Here is a 14,012-nt window from a genome sequence, read left to right as displayed (position 1 = left end):
TTTTATCACTCCAACTCTGACTGGCCGCAAGGGTTGTTCAAGACCAGTCACAACCAAGTTATTCATGCATTCTGAGCTGTCACATCAACGTCCGAGACGGTCAGGTTCTGCAAGGAGCTAATAGTTGTCCATTTTCTTTATTTGATTCAGCCTCACTATTTCTCTCTTGCCGTTGACATTGTCTAAGCCCGCCTAAGCCCACCCTACTTGGTATTAACCTTGGTAGATCGGATACCTAGTAGCTACCCAAGATATCTTAGGTGTTTAAGAACAGTAGACCTCTCGTATCCCCCTTTATTCGCCGTCTATCCCGCTTTCTAGGCCGATGCTACAACAGTCCAATCTGCCTAACTTAATACGACCGATATCGTGAACCATACCGCAAACCGACGCTCGCATTTTCCCCATACTATTCCTTCATTACCCGATACCACCAGCTGAACAACACTAGAGTTGATTTACCATGGCTTCTAGCAGGGCACGACGAGTCGCCAAGGAGTTGGCAGATATCGAAGCCGATGCTAACAATTCTGGAATCACCGCTCAGCCTGCCAGTAACAACGGCGACCTCACCCACCTGAAGGCTTGCATACCTGGCCCGCCCAGTACACCATACGAGGGTGGTCAGTTCATCGTGGACGTCAGAATCCCAAACGAGTATCCCTTTCGACCACCCGTCATGAAATTTGACACCAAAGTGTGGCATCCAAATATCAGCAGCCAAACTGTACGTACTGTCAATCATCTTAGAGCCATCCGCTCTCCACTCTCCACTCACATTCAATGAACAGGGCGCTATCTGTCTCGATACTCTAAGTTCCGCCTGGTCCCCCGTTCTCACGATCAAATCGACCCTCTTATCCCTTCAAGGTCTCTTCGAGAGTCCCGAGCCTAAGGACCCGCAAGACGCTGAAGTCGCTAGAATGATGATTAATGACAGGGAGGCTTTCAACAAGAAGGCTCACGAATGGGCTGTACTTCATGCCGGCGCACCTCGGAACACCAACTTCCAATCCGTTCAGCCTCGGACCCCCGTTGCTCCCCAGCAGGTTGACGACAGCAGGTATGGTTTTAAGAGGCATGGGGGTAGTAAGTGCTGTAGTAACTGGGTAGCTAACTGTCTACAGATATCAGGGTTACAACAAAGATCTCATTAACAGATTCGTCAACATGGGCTTTGACATCGATAGAGTTGTGGAAGCTTTCCAATTCGTTGGTATTGACAGACTCGACGGCCAAGACTACGAGCTGGAGGAAGCGTACATGGGCGACATTACAGCCCGTCTGCTGGGAGAGCCCTAAAGTAATAACCTCAAAGCACCCAGTCATGGGGTCCTTACATTTATAGGTACGGTACCCGCGCACTTGTGCGTAGATCCCAGACACGACCAACAGCATATATTAGTCCTTGCTTTCGGCAATCAGAATCGTCTTCACAGACTTGCATATGGGATTAGGCGTCAGGAGGTTTTCAGTTAGGACATATTATCAGCACATGAATTCATTTTCATGGTTCCAACTCCCTATGCCTCCGAACTGTGCTAATAATTCTCTTTATACGTGTCACTGTTCTGACATTTCTGTAAACCTGCTTCTACCGAAATTGCCTAGGGTAACTCACGGATTTCTGGTTTAAACGCATTTGGGTAGATTCCTGCATGGCCTTATTATAGGTCTAACCTTTCACTATAAATTTTGCTTATTGCTTAAGAACCTATGAATCTACTCAGCGAATGTTTAAAAGACATATATCTTATATAGATCTATTTTCCAGCCGTTGAGATTGAATAGTGGGATAACACCCAAAACTACTATGGGGCCAGCGCAAGGAAGATTGGAGATTAATAATCAATCTGCTATCTTATAAGCCCAGCACCAATTTCATCCCAAGATGGCAGATGGAGGTATAAAGAAGGTATGGCATAGAGACGCAAGCGCCTTCGATGCTTAAATTGATTGTACTTAGGTAGGTAAGTACCTAATGGAGTTCACATCCTTGCTTAGGTAGCATCCTTATTGGTCCCTAGAAAAACCATGGACTACATCAGTCGGCTCTTGACTTGTTCTGTACCTAGGTATAAAAGCAGATTAAACCCAATATATAAGGGTCATCTTCAGAATATCAAGATCGTATACATGTTCGTCTCCGTTGACGTCTTATCTTACTTTTGGGAAGAGAACCACTTGGAACCTGCCACGCGCTCAGCTGGAATTCGAGCTGCAGGGCTAGGAACTGTGAGGTTATTGGGTTTCGTTGGAATATTAAGTATCGCGGCTAGCGTGACAGGCAATAAATATCGCTATTGGTACCGATAACTTGATTCTAAGAGAGGTAGGTTTTAAAATTATATGGGATAGACTAGATAGGTACCTAATGAAATCTGAGATTTCCTATATAACTTCCTAACCTGGATCTCTCTATATACCGTGAACCTCGTGCCATCAAATGCCGCAGAACAAAATTTGGAGCCACCACTTCTTGTATATGACATCAATAACTTAAAGAGCTAATAGGGTCGAAAGCTCTACATGTATCACGTCTCGTGACAATAACCCAATCCAACAAGTAAATCGCTAGCTAGAACGTCAATACTAGCAGTCTCTCGGTCCTCGATCCCGAAGTTCAGGAACAGTGTATCATCTAAGTAGCCGTGGTACTTCTGACCGCGGGCCTTCCAGCTCATGGACGTCACATAAAACATCTGATTACGAGCATCGCGGCCATGAATCCATAGAGGCTTCTGCGATATACCGTAAACTGGAAACGGCGTTCGCCGCCGAAAAAGCATAACGTAGGGTTCATACACGCTATGGAAATCATGGAACGTCTTGTGCTGGAAAATCGTAAATATGAATGTGTTGGCATCGCTCGGCGAACAGCTAGGATCTGACCGCCGACACATGGTGATAGACAACGAGTTCGTGGACTGGTGAATCGATTCGTGCACCGGCCCTGGCTTCGGCATGTACATCTCCATGCACCTCTCATCATCTATGGCTGCTGAAGGGGCTAGGTCTAACCCTGCTAAGCCGTCGACCTCTAACTTTGCGAAGACGCGCTTGGGCGCAATATCGTAATGCGCGTACATCTGGCCGTCAGGATCCCAGAACAGAAACCAGTTCTTTTCCATCGGAGAGTAAGGTGGCGGGCGGCGTAGCTCAGTCCCTAACTGAAAGAAATTTTCCTGCTCCTGTCCCTCCAGGTTTGCATTTATGGCCTCTAAGTCGTCTCCGCTGTCCCAATTCACGAGGACTCGGAAATCCTGGATCCACTGACCGAAGCATGTCTCCTGAGAGTTGCTTCCGTACATGATAAACGGGCTCCGAGGACCGTAGAAGACACGAGCATCATGAGGCCCAACGTTTAGGCTGGCATACTGAAGCTCGCCTTCACATTTACCTAGGCCTGTCGCGGCGATGGGTAACGGTATAGGGGGAAAAAGGCAATTGAGCTCGGTGTTATCTTCGTTGAATACAGCATCGCACGCCAATTCGACGAAGTCTGTTGGTATCGTATTGTCTAAGCTGTAATGATTCGCTATGATAATCCATGTGTCCTCAAGGAGTGGATGAGGTATAATGTTAGGGTTTATAGCCAACCTGTCGCCGAAACTGACCCTGAAGTACCTTCCATCTAACGTCGAGGTGGAGAAAAGCTCTATGTGCGTATTCTTAGGATCAGGCCCAAACGAGTCGTGGGCACTCTCGCTACTTTCGATTTCATTGTTAAGCAACACACCCGAGAGGCCGTTATTGCCACTAGTCGTGTTGTTATTCCGAGAGTCACTATGGCTGTCGAGAACGTGCTGTTCATGTTGTGTTCCAAAGACGTGACTGACTGACGGTATCCGCTGTATCCAGTCCGTTACATTGTAGGAGATAGGAGACCAGTTACGAGAATATCGAACGACGGTATATAATAGCAAGAGCAAAGGAAGGATGAGAAGAACCAACCGTCTAAATTCCCTTACCAACATATTGCAGGAATGAGACGTTTGATCCCTACTTTAGAAAATGGTGGTTTTTCATCTGTTCAAGCGATGGTACAATATCTGCTGTTAGCAACTGACTGTTGCCCCAACATATGTTAGGTTCTTGCTCATGCACCACAGCCAAAACTCACTTGACTACCTAGGTTACTGATCAGATGCCTTAGAATAACTACTGTTGATATGAGGTAATCCGTGAAACAACGTACCTGGGTAGGTGGATAGACCCGTGTGTACTTGTCTACCGATACGTGTCTCAATAACATATCTTGTATCCATCAACGTTGGCCTGGAGGGTTTTGACGAATGCCGTAGGACACCGGGTATACGGAATCACCTCGGATCGCATGCATTGTGCACCCTAATTGACTCCTTAATTACGTAGTATTGTCCAAGAGACATATCAAGTGTACCCGAGTGGACAATCCACTGCTCACGTTCGATGATATGAATTATCTCCGTGGCACACTACATCCAAGATCCGGATGCTCTAAAGGCGCAATAACCCACGCTAGGGCCCACGTGAAGTTAATTGGAAAAGCAAGACAACCTTCCATCCTCCACCCTCCACCCCCAGATACGTTAATATCGATGTCACGTTGTCAATATCGATACTTTCAACACTTGAATTTGACATGTGCTTCTCCACGGGCTCCCCGCATTCTACCCCGTCATCCTCAGTCAAGCTTTAAGGTGAGCAGGGGTCACGGCAAGACAACAGGGGCTTATTGTCCCCCCTGAGCGTCGGGTAACACTGCAGTATATTCGGCTACTCTCCCAATTAGGCAATTCTCTCCAACCACTGGTCTAGTCGCAGCAAGTTTGTCTCGGGCTTTTCTTGAAGTGTTGGATGCACAAGGTCAGGACGACGATACTGCAAACAGAGCATCCCCGGCAGATCACCGATCAGAGTTATCAATAGTTTCTTTTTCTCTCTGAGAATATACATCGGATAGGGGGGAAACCTGGATAACCCCCTGTCGAAAATATTATCCTTCAACTGCTTACCCTCCCAGTGCTCTTGATAGGCTGAGGCAAGAGGCTCCGATATAGCCACTGCGCAAATCTTACACTCGGCTCATCGACCAACTTCGTGACAACCTCGGCCAGCCAGATGGTGAAGGGTAGAAGAATGACATGTGGCGCCAGGAAAGACAACTCGAGACCAAGCGGCCCTGTTTTCGGCAACCTCAACGCATCTACCCATCCGGATAGGTGAGCTTGCTGCGCTTCCTCGTACCACCCAGTGGCCGTGTACAATCTGTCACCAAGCGTCCAAAGGATAGGGCCATGTACTAGATACAGAGCAAAGGAGATACGCCCAAGATACTGGCAGAAACGGGTCTCGAAAAATCCTTTGAGCCATGAAATCCGGGGAACTGAGGCAACGAGAATTGTCGCCGCCCAGAACAGGTAAAACCACTTATAGTCGAATACAGCCTGGGGTTTAAGATAAGAGAGGTAGTACCATCCTCGAGAATTCTTCAAGCGGTTAACGTCAGAATTGACAGATGGAACACCGCCTAAATAGATGCTCAGTGCAAGAAGATGGTGAAAAATGAAACTCCTAGCCGGCCGTAACCTGTCCAAGACACTTGGCAGCTCGTTCTTCGCGGCAAGGAGATCGATATCGCAGAGAAACATGCCCGATACGAACATCGCGGCATACCAGCCATCCGCAATGTATATAAAATAGAATATCAAAGCAACCTGACACCATAGCCGGGCGCTCCTAGCCAATTTCGAGAATGCGAGCAAGCAGCTGTATATGACGATAGATCCTTTGAATTCAACCTGGGTCGACCAGGCGTGGAACTGGTAGCTAAGCCAAGGCTCTCCGCCTGAATTGTACAAGAAGCTGAAGTTTTTGAATTCGAAATACCAGAATCGCAATTCCTCCTTCCAACTCCCCTTTGGTTGAGCGTTGACAGCCCATAGTCCGAAGACATGCCAGGAGGTCATATAGCAAAAGGTCACAACGATGAGTGGTAGATAGAGTCGTAGCCATCGTCTAAATAGCGCCGATGATATATTGTCGCCCACTTTTACATAGTCCTGATCGTGTATTAGGCTCAATGGCTTCGCTGATAGGACGTAGCCGGAGATGACGAAGAAGGTAGAGACAGCATAGTGGCCACCGGAGAAGAACGTTCGTATGCCATGAAAGGCGGCGAAGTGGTACTTATAATCGTACCCGAAAGCATCTTCGAATATTTCGGTCTGATGGGTTGCGAGGTGGGCCCACAGTTGATGATGATGCCAATACACAAGGAAGGCAGCAAATCCACGTAGGCCATCCAAGTAGGCCGTTGGGCGTTGCTTTTCTGAAGTCCCCGTCGTAGATAAACAAAACGGGAACAAATAGGGTGTGAACGATCTCATCAGTCGTTTAAATGAGCTCCGCCTCCCCCTTACCGGATGGCCAGACGGAGCGGGTTTCCAGCCAGCTTTAATCTCCTCCCATTCTTCAACATCTAAAATGCCCAGAGATTTGGTGGGCATCTTCGTATTAGACGAGATCTTCTGTAGAGATATTGTGCTCGCTTTCCTGACTTTCCTGGGCATAAATTGTAAACCCGTGTACTTGATGGTCTTTTGGGGGTTTCTCAATGAGTATTTCAGGTTTGAAGAGCCTCGACAAGTGCCTAGGTAAGCTCGTAGGACGGTTGTAAGAGCGTATGAGAGTATGACACAATACTAATCCAGAATTAAGCCGATGGCGGTACCGTATTGTCGATATATCCCGTGTGAATGGGTTGGGTAACCGCAAAGATGTAACGTAGAGACAACTCGGTCCGTTAACTCGTCTTGTATACCAGGGTAGTAGATACTTCCAAGGGGTGAGGTACGCACGCTTACCACATACGCACATGTGATACTTGAAGAAAAGAACGTTGTTCCGCGGTTATTTTACCATCTCGTCCATTGCAATATTAGAACCGACACTTGAATAGGAAGGTTCCGAGGTATAAAACTAAGAGTCTTTGCAAATATGAGGCCCCTTGTTTAGGTCTTTGAGCACAAAAAATCGAGACATCAGTAACGCCACATTACTAGTTAGCCCATCCCCGCGAACGCCCCCATGGGGTTTACGACGTCTGGGGTGAAGAATAAACTGTGATTGGGCCCAGGAGAAAGTAGGAACATATACCAGCAGGTCGAATCAAGTTATCCAGTGACTGCCGTGTAACCTAGATCATCACAGATGGCTGCCTTGGGTACAATATGATACTTGCGGGAGTAGATGGATATCCTTGACCAAGCTCAACACGCATGTACCTACGGTACCGTCACCGATAGCAAACCCCTCCAGCACGAGACACATATCTCATAATAAATAAGTAGACTCGGCGTGTCGTCAAGCTTTAGGCCGAAAAGTGGCAGTTCATAATCCCGAGTCTAGTACCTATCTTGTCAGCGAGTATATCACATCGTCTCATTGTCGGATCATCATAGGCTTCTTGTACCGAGTCTTTGGTCTCTCGGACCGCAGCATATGTACAGGCCGTTCCTAGAAGTTCTTTATCAATAGTATGAATTCACCAATATCACCGTTGTCGCCAACATTGGCGTCAACCACCGCGAAGTTTAGGAATCGTGTCCCGACTCAGCTGCGGAGAGTCATTACCATATACATCACATGCGCGTGCGTTCTATTAATCATCCTCAACATCGATTTAGTACCATCGATACCAAATACTAGTGGCGTATTTAAGCGGAATACGACTCCGCGGAAAGCTCTCGATTCTAAATCGCTTAGAAACTTCCCAAGAAAAATATGGCAGACTTGGAAGATCGATCCCTTCTCATTTGAAGAGCGAGATTCTACAACGGCCAAGACGTGGACTACCAAGAACCCGGGGTTCAGATACGAGGTCCTGACGGACAGCAACGACATGAATTATGTCGAGGAACACTTCGGTCCTTCTGGGTTCGACCGCGAGGATATCGTTGAGCTCTACCGATCAGTCAATGCGACAATCATCAAAGCGGACCTTCTACGCTACCTCATCATGTACGCGGAAGGGGGCGTATACGCTGACATCGATGTCGAAGCACTCCGGCCGGTGCACAAGTTCATTCCGGAGCGTTATGACGCGTCAGAGGTTGATATGGTCCTTGGTGTCGAGGTCGACCAGCCCCAATTCAAGGACCACAAGATCCTCGGTAAGAAGTCGCAGTCGTTTTGTCAATGGACATTCATGGCAAAACCACGGCTTCCGGTGATGCTTAAGCTGGTTGAAAACATCAAGGATTGGTTGATTGGCATTGCTAAGAAGCAAAACGTCCCGATCGGAGAGGTAGTGCTTGACTTTGATGAAGTGATCAGCGGCACTGGCCCATCTGCATTTACCGCGGCTGTCCTAGAGGAAATGAATAAACGAGGCGGTGGCGCGAGTATCACATGGAACGATTTCCATGATCTTGACGAATCCAAAATCGTTAGTGGTATCCTAGTCTTAGATGTCGAGGCGTTCGCCGCAGGTCAAGGCCATTCCGACTCCGGAAACCACAACGCAAGGGGCGCGCTTGTCAAACATCATTATCACGCGTCGAACTGGCCGAGTCGACATCCTCGATTCAGTCACCCAGTTTATGGTGAAGTGGAGAGGTGCAACTGGAATGCTGACTGCGTCAATAAATGGGACGACGACGTAGAAGCGTTCGGGCTTCTACCTCCTGAGGAGCAGCAGAAAAGGATCGAGGAGAAGAGAGCACAAGACAGCCAAATAGTGCTAAATATGAATTCGCAGTTGGAATTGAGAGAACTGAATCCGGCACCTGTATCACGATAGTATCTAGCCAGAGTAGGTATCCAGGGACGTGGTGGAGCATTCAGCTATCTAAGCTTTAATATCGGGTCAAGGATCATTTCCTTGATTATTCTGAAGCTTTTAGGAAATGAACGTTGTAATGGATATGAGGAAGACGAAGAAACGCCAGGCCACTGCAGTAAGCTCGGTTACATAATCAGCTTGCAAGCCACAAATCCAGCCACACAACGTCATTTACAGGTAAATCGCAAGTTCGGCGCGCAATTACACCCGCGTCACTTCCATATCTTCTATGAAAGTCTGAGGCGACAATGGTTCAAATCAAATGACGGCAGGAATTACCCTTGGATGGATTAACACTTAAATCTTGTCAACCTTCAATTTTCCTAAAACGCCTCCCGCGGGGCTCCTTTACAATCCTAGATACCTAAAACATAGTCATCAAATTTACACATATTAACAACTCCTTCGACAACCAACCTGAAATATAATCGAGATCTACGCGATTCCCTTCGTTTGACCCCTAACCATTCTGCGTGCCTGCTTCCAGATACACGACATTCATATCCGATCTCGTACCTTCACAATGGCAGGTGACGATGATTCCAGGAGCGCGAGAGCCAAAGCCAAAGCCAACGAGCTACTGGCATACGGACAGCGCCATGTCGACCGAGTCGTTAGCCCGCCCACACGACAGAAGGCCTACGATCGGGTTCACGATTTCGCAACCGACAAACCTATCTTATTTGTAAGCATATTCTAAATAAATATATATCCATACGTTTAGCCGGCTAGCTAGCTAGTTGGTGGTATCCGGTTGGATTTAATTGACTCGGCTTGCTTCCGTTACTAGTCCTTCGTCGCCTTTCAATTCACCCTTTCGCTTGCGCCTATTCTCCTCTTCGCAGGCTTCGCCATGACCACCATCGCCTTTTCATTAATATCCGCCGTGATCTTCTCGCTCTTCTGGATCGGCGTCGCCACACTCTTCCTCGTGCCGACCCTCTTTATCACCTTCAGCATCGCCCTGCTTCTCTGGGCCTGGGCAGCTGCCACCTTTTTTGCCGGACGTTGGGCCTACGAAAGGCTTCCGCTTGGCTTTGACGGCGACGGCAAGATAGTGGCCAATAACAGCGGGAAGAAAATCATCTTCGAAAAAAAGGATGGTGATCACACTGATTTCAGCATCAAAGCTGAGGCAGCCGAGGTCAAGGAATAGTTTGCCGGCGAGGTCGTGTGGATTGTGATGGAAGTCGGGTGGTTCATGATCCGTCAGAGCACCAAAGCAATGTTGAAGCTCGGACTCTGGTTATGAACGGCACATGTCAACTGTCGCCTGTGACCACGCGGATTAATGCGGTGGCATGTACGTGTAAAGGTATGTGAGTTGGCGTTCGGTTTTGGGAGATACCCGTTGTGAAATGGAAAGGGCACTTTACGGTTACAGTTGCGGCTACTTGGGTCGTCAACGATCAACGGGACGGGACGGATTGGGGTTTCATACATAAACATCAGTATTGGAATATGACTTTCCACCATATTTCTACCTGGGCAACTAATCATTAATGGGAGAACAAGACGTTCGTGGCTCTCGGCCGGGCCAGCAAAGTTGTAGCAGTCTATCAGGTATAAGTCTTATCAGCTGAGATTTTCCGGAAACACGAGATTATCATTTGCCCTCCGAGAAAGACACAACTGCCCACTTGCCACTCCATGCCCATTTCCTAGCGCCGTTATCATCGCTGTCACCCTCTGTCGCTCGGATTTCTTCATCTTGTCCCGGCTTCAATCCCACGACGACATCGGCTTTACACGTTCGGAGGGCCAGAACATTGACTCCGGAACCAGGGCCAAGGGGCCCGATAGCTTCGACGAACGGTGTCGATGGATCCCATGCGGCCTATATAGTTAGCACCATTATGTTTCTGGTCGACGGGAAGAGAAAACGCAGGCACACTTACATCGCCGGTGAGCTTCCGATAATTCAGGTCGCCCTTGAATATGACTACTTCACTCGTCTTCAAATCGTCGTATAAATCCTTTTCCATAAACGGGAGTCTCCAGTAACTGCCAGGATGGGTCCAGAAGGCATTTGGTCTCATGATAAGCTGTCCTTCAGCGTGCATGCGCGCCCACTCCTGGAAAAGGAAGCCAAGGTCCGCAGCGTCCTTTTCGGGCAATGGCGGGGGGATCGTGTCTTGCAACTTCTCATCATCCGATGGTGTCTCGTAGAACCGCTTGGGGTCGGCTAGAGCACTAAGGAGAGCGGCGAAATCGGCCGGTAGGACGTCTGACACAAACCAGGGGATCGACTTCGGATGCAAAACTACGAGTGTAGCGAGCCCAGATGATAACAGATACCCGGCCAAGATAAGGTCGACATATAGCTCAAATCCGGCGTTGTCTAGCACAATATCCACCCGGCGCTCCTTCTTGCCTTCGTTCTTAGCCTTCTTCAACACCTCATACGTAGCTGCTAGGTCATTGACAAGAATGTTCTTCTCGGAAGCTTTCCTAGCTTCAGATCCTTGCAGCTTCTGAATATCCTCGTATGTGAGACTAGTCAGGAGAGATAGGTCGGTAGCGTTTCCCCACAAACAGATCTCGCACATCTCGAAGAATAGGATCTTTTGTGCTTCGTCGTGCTCGGTGCCAGTCTTCTTATTCTGGCCAATTTGGGTTACCAAGTCCCTATATCGAGCAGCGAGTTCGATTACGGCAGGCCTTGACGACCGGAATGTCTTGATTTTTTGGCGATAGAACACATCATAAGTCTTCCAATGCGTAGATAGTCTAAAGGAGGTGTTAAGACGCCTATCTTCCCATTAGCGCGACTTATCCCCTATTTCTAAGAGGTTTTCATCACCTGTAGAGGTAGCACTCGCAAAAGAGCCATGGAATATTAAACCAACTGGGCGTTCCCAACTGCTCCAACTCGGTGTTGTATAGGGCTACGTCAGCGCCACCGTCGTCTCTTATCGGTCTAACTAGTCGTCAACATAAGACTATATTTGACTAACAAGAACAGAGCCGTACGTGAGTTGTCGGTCGTGCTGGAGCTCATATTTGAGCCGAGACAGCTCTTCTACAATTTTCTTCCCTTCATCCCGCTTTTCAGAATCTTCGCACTGGGAGACAGAGCGATATAAATCATCTATAGCTTGCGTCTTAATGGCATAGGGTTAACTTATGTACTATTCACGCTTGAAAAAGAGAGGATGGGGTTAAATAACTAACTACTATGACTGGCCATCTATCTCGAGCAGATATATAGGCGAAGGATGACTTGTCGCTTGTCAAGTATGGAGCTGGTGAACAGGGTAGTTAGCCGCGTGGCTCCCGAGATCTTTCGTACGAGGCTTTAAAAAAGAAACCATAAGGAATCAAATCTCTTACGAGTTTTAGTGTCAAATTCCATCTCAGCGCAAAGATAGACTATCAGATTTGTCTAGGAAGTTTCAATACGGCTTGAGCCTTCACATAATATTTTCTTTACTTATTGAACCCGATTTTTCATGTTTGAACCAGAATATCTAAAAGTTTAGATAGCTCGATGTCATCCATGATCGTTGATGGCGGGGTATCCTGGCGGGGTAGCTCCGATTACATTCGATAGAAGAATAAAGCCTAATTTAACGTTACGAAACTACATATTGCTGTACCTGGCACATTGTAAATACTGAGACATGAATTATTACTCTTAAATTGCTAATATATCTCCTATCCTTGTACCTGTCCGCCCTTTTCACCTTTCAAATCGGAATACCTACCAACCGTCCCTTATCCAGGTACATACCTACCTAGGCATATGCGGCATACACGACATCTGGGTGTACCGAAAAAGTTCGTATCCGAACGAAGTCGTTGATCGGCGAAAAGATCTGCATCATATTAGGTACATACCTATACACAGCTACCAACCATTCATCTCCCCGTCCGGCCTCGATCAGCTGCTTTTTTTCAGCTTTCCATTTCTTTGGAAACGGAAGCACCTCGGCATGTGGCTTGTCCCATGTTTTGCATGGGAGCTCTATTAGTCGATTTCCCCGGATTCTTTGGATGCAACCTCCAGATCAGACCCCAGATAATCTCGATCCTATGTACATATCCAGGTAGGTAACCTGCTTGGTTTGTTTGCTCGATGCAGTCAAGATTCACCTTTCTATCACTTGTCATACCCCATGCATTGTACCAACAAGGAGTATTTCCGGATCCTCACATATGTTGGGACAAGCCCCTGAGGCCTAGCAGATTAGGTTTGCTAGAGCTGCGTTTTATTATTAGAAATCCAGTATGGCAAGTATTAGAAGTCATCCGCTTCATGTCGATATCTCTAGTCACGCATGGTATTTCTCGGTGATCCTAAGCCGCCATCTCCTCGAGTTATTAAGCTACCCCGCGAAATACGCGTAACCAAGATTGACGATCCGGGGATTGGGAATCATGGCGGAGGAATAACCAAAACGGGGAATAATATATGCCAACGACATGAATCCAGTAAGGTCTCTGCTATTACTATTGGTTTATTTACCATCCTAACAAGTCACTAGTTTCTAAGGTTGTGAGACGCAAACACGCCTTCAGCCACCTTCGCCTGATTCTTCAGCTCACTGAGCCGGTGTCCTAATGATATTTTGGAGACTTTACATCAGTCATAAAGAATGTATATAAGAAGCGAGGAGCTCGAGCTGCCATGGAAATGATCTTATTGTTCCCACGCGCTACCGATATCTTACTCATTGTATCTATCACGCTCGCTCCCTAGGCACATACCTACCTACCTTACCCAAACAACCCAAGGTCAACCATATTAACCCGTCTATTACCAAAATGAAGTACACCATTGTTACTTTGGCTTTTGCCACAATCGTCTCTGCTCAGTCACTCTCCGATATCCCCCAATGCGCTCTTCCTTGCATTGACAGTGCAAGAACAAGCAGTACCAGTTGCTCGGCCAGCGACTATGCCTGCATCTGTAAGTCTGCCATGTCTGCCTCCATCTTTGCGTTCTTCCTGGAACCTGTTATCTCATCCCAAGATAATTGGGGTGTTTTTAAATCGCTATATCTTTTAACGATCGTAGATTCCTTGCCTGTTCTGTGGACTATATGACCGTGGAAAGTGACTGACCATGGCAATATAGGTAAAAATAAGGATGCTATAACCGCAGCTGCCACTAGTTGTGTTCTCCAAGCTTGTGGCGCTGATGTAGCCACCAGTCAGGTCCTACCGGCCGTCAATACTTTTT

The 14,012-nt window shown here is 47.5% G+C and overlaps 6 protein-coding genes across 6 annotated transcripts; 3 read left to right on the top strand and 3 right to left on the bottom strand.

Annotated features, from left to right (window-relative positions):
- Positions 1 to 226: 226 nt before the first annotated feature.
- F4807DRAFT_327031 (ubiquitin-conjugating enzyme/RWD-like protein) lies at positions 227 to 1,697 on the top strand. Its single transcript, XM_047995213.1, has 4 exons — positions 227 to 727; positions 792 to 1,063; positions 1,128 to 1,348; positions 1,406 to 1,697. The coding sequence occupies exons 1-3, from the start codon at positions 464 to 466 to the stop codon at positions 1,300 to 1,302; spliced, it is 711 nt and encodes a 236-aa protein (XP_047849104.1). The 5' UTR covers positions 227 to 463; the 3' UTR covers positions 1,303 to 1,348; positions 1,406 to 1,697.
- Positions 1,698 to 2,331: 634 nt separating this feature from the next.
- F4807DRAFT_326970 (uncharacterized protein) lies at positions 2,332 to 4,240 on the bottom strand. Its single transcript, XM_047995211.1, has 2 exons — positions 4,199 to 4,240; positions 2,332 to 4,131 (listed from the first exon to the last, which is right to left on the bottom strand). The coding sequence occupies exon 2, from the start codon at positions 3,975 to 3,977 to the stop codon at positions 2,535 to 2,537; it is 1,443 nt and encodes a 480-aa protein (XP_047849103.1). The 5' UTR covers positions 3,978 to 4,131; positions 4,199 to 4,240; the 3' UTR covers positions 2,332 to 2,534.
- A 745-nt stretch (positions 4,241 to 4,985) lies between these two features.
- Positions 4,986 to 6,491, bottom strand: F4807DRAFT_454536 (acyltransferase family-domain-containing protein; the record flags this gene model as incomplete). The annotated part of the gene is made up of 1 exon (XM_048000592.1): positions 4,986 to 6,491. The coding sequence occupies one exon, from the start codon at positions 6,489 to 6,491 to the stop codon at positions 4,986 to 4,988; it is 1,506 nt and encodes a 501-aa protein (XP_047849102.1).
- A 547-nt stretch (positions 6,492 to 7,038) lies between these two features.
- F4807DRAFT_326972 (glycosyltransferase family 32 protein) lies at positions 7,039 to 8,897 on the top strand. The gene has a single exon (XM_047995212.1). It carries the CDS (start codon positions 7,523 to 7,525, stop codon positions 8,783 to 8,785), a length of 1,263 nt encoding a protein of 420 aa, XP_047849101.1. The 5' UTR covers positions 7,039 to 7,522; the 3' UTR covers positions 8,786 to 8,897.
- Positions 8,898 to 9,236: 339 nt separating this feature from the next.
- F4807DRAFT_326949 (uncharacterized protein) lies at positions 9,237 to 10,010 on the top strand. Its single transcript, XM_047995210.1, has 2 exons — positions 9,237 to 9,512; positions 9,618 to 10,010. The coding sequence occupies exons 1-2, from the start codon at positions 9,351 to 9,353 to the stop codon at positions 9,981 to 9,983; spliced, it is 528 nt and encodes a 175-aa protein (XP_047849100.1). The 5' UTR covers positions 9,237 to 9,350; the 3' UTR covers positions 9,984 to 10,010.
- Positions 10,011 to 10,208: 198 nt separating this feature from the next.
- F4807DRAFT_326930 (DUF89-domain-containing protein) lies at positions 10,209 to 12,295 on the bottom strand. Its single transcript, XM_047995209.1, has 6 exons — positions 12,161 to 12,295; positions 12,002 to 12,072; positions 11,801 to 11,931; positions 11,631 to 11,747; positions 10,726 to 11,578; positions 10,209 to 10,664 (listed from the first exon to the last, which is right to left on the bottom strand). Exons 1-6 carry the CDS (start codon positions 12,180 to 12,182, stop codon positions 10,434 to 10,436), a joined length of 1,425 nt encoding a protein of 474 aa, XP_047849099.1. The 5' UTR covers positions 12,183 to 12,295; the 3' UTR covers positions 10,209 to 10,433.
- Positions 12,296 to 14,012: the final 1,717 nt, after the last annotated feature.

Source organism: Annulohypoxylon truncatum (genome assembly GCF_022578515.1).
Source record: "Annulohypoxylon truncatum strain CBS 140777 unplaced genomic scaffold F4807scaffold_54, whole genome shotgun sequence".
NCBI classification, from domain to species: domain Eukaryota; kingdom Fungi; phylum Ascomycota; class Sordariomycetes; order Xylariales; family Hypoxylaceae; genus Annulohypoxylon; species Annulohypoxylon truncatum.
Note: the sequence above shows the minus strand (reverse complement) of the source record. Positions and strands in the feature narration are given on the sequence as shown.

Bases quoted from the DNA above. Each gene is read 5' to 3' on its own strand.
- F4807DRAFT_327031 (XM_047995213.1), top strand. From the start codon at position 464: ATGGCTTCTAGCAGGGCACGACGAGTCGCCAAGGAGTTGGCAGATATC. The intron at 728-791 runs GTACGTACTGTC...TTCAATGAACAG, and splicing joins CAAATATCAGCAGCCAAACT to GGCGCTATCTGTCTCGATAC. The intron at 1,064-1,127 runs GTATGGTTTTAA...AACTGTCTACAG, and splicing joins CAGCAGGTTGACGACAGCAG to ATATCAGGGTTACAACAAAG.
- F4807DRAFT_326970 (XM_047995211.1), bottom strand. From the start codon at position 3,977: ATGTTGGTAAGGGAATTTAGACGGTTGGTTCTTCTCATCCTTCCTTTG.
- F4807DRAFT_326972 (XM_047995212.1), top strand. From the start codon at position 7,523: ATGAATTCACCAATATCACCGTTGTCGCCAACATTGGCGTCAACCACC.
- F4807DRAFT_326949 (XM_047995210.1), top strand. From the start codon at position 9,351: ATGGCAGGTGACGATGATTCCAGGAGCGCGAGAGCCAAAGCCAAAGCC. The intron at 9,513-9,617 runs GTAAGCATATTC...TTCCGTTACTAG, and splicing joins CCGACAAACCTATCTTATTT to TCCTTCGTCGCCTTTCAATT.
- F4807DRAFT_326930 (XM_047995209.1), bottom strand. From the start codon at position 12,182: ATGGAATTTGACACTAAAACTC. The intron at 12,073-12,160 runs GTAAGAGATTTG...CCTGTTCACCAG, and splicing joins GGAATTTGACACTAAAACTC to CTCCATACTTGACAAGCGAC. The intron at 10,665-10,725 runs GTAAGTGTGCCT...CTAACTATATAG, and splicing joins ATCGGAAGCTCACCGGCGAT to GCCGCATGGGATCCATCGAC.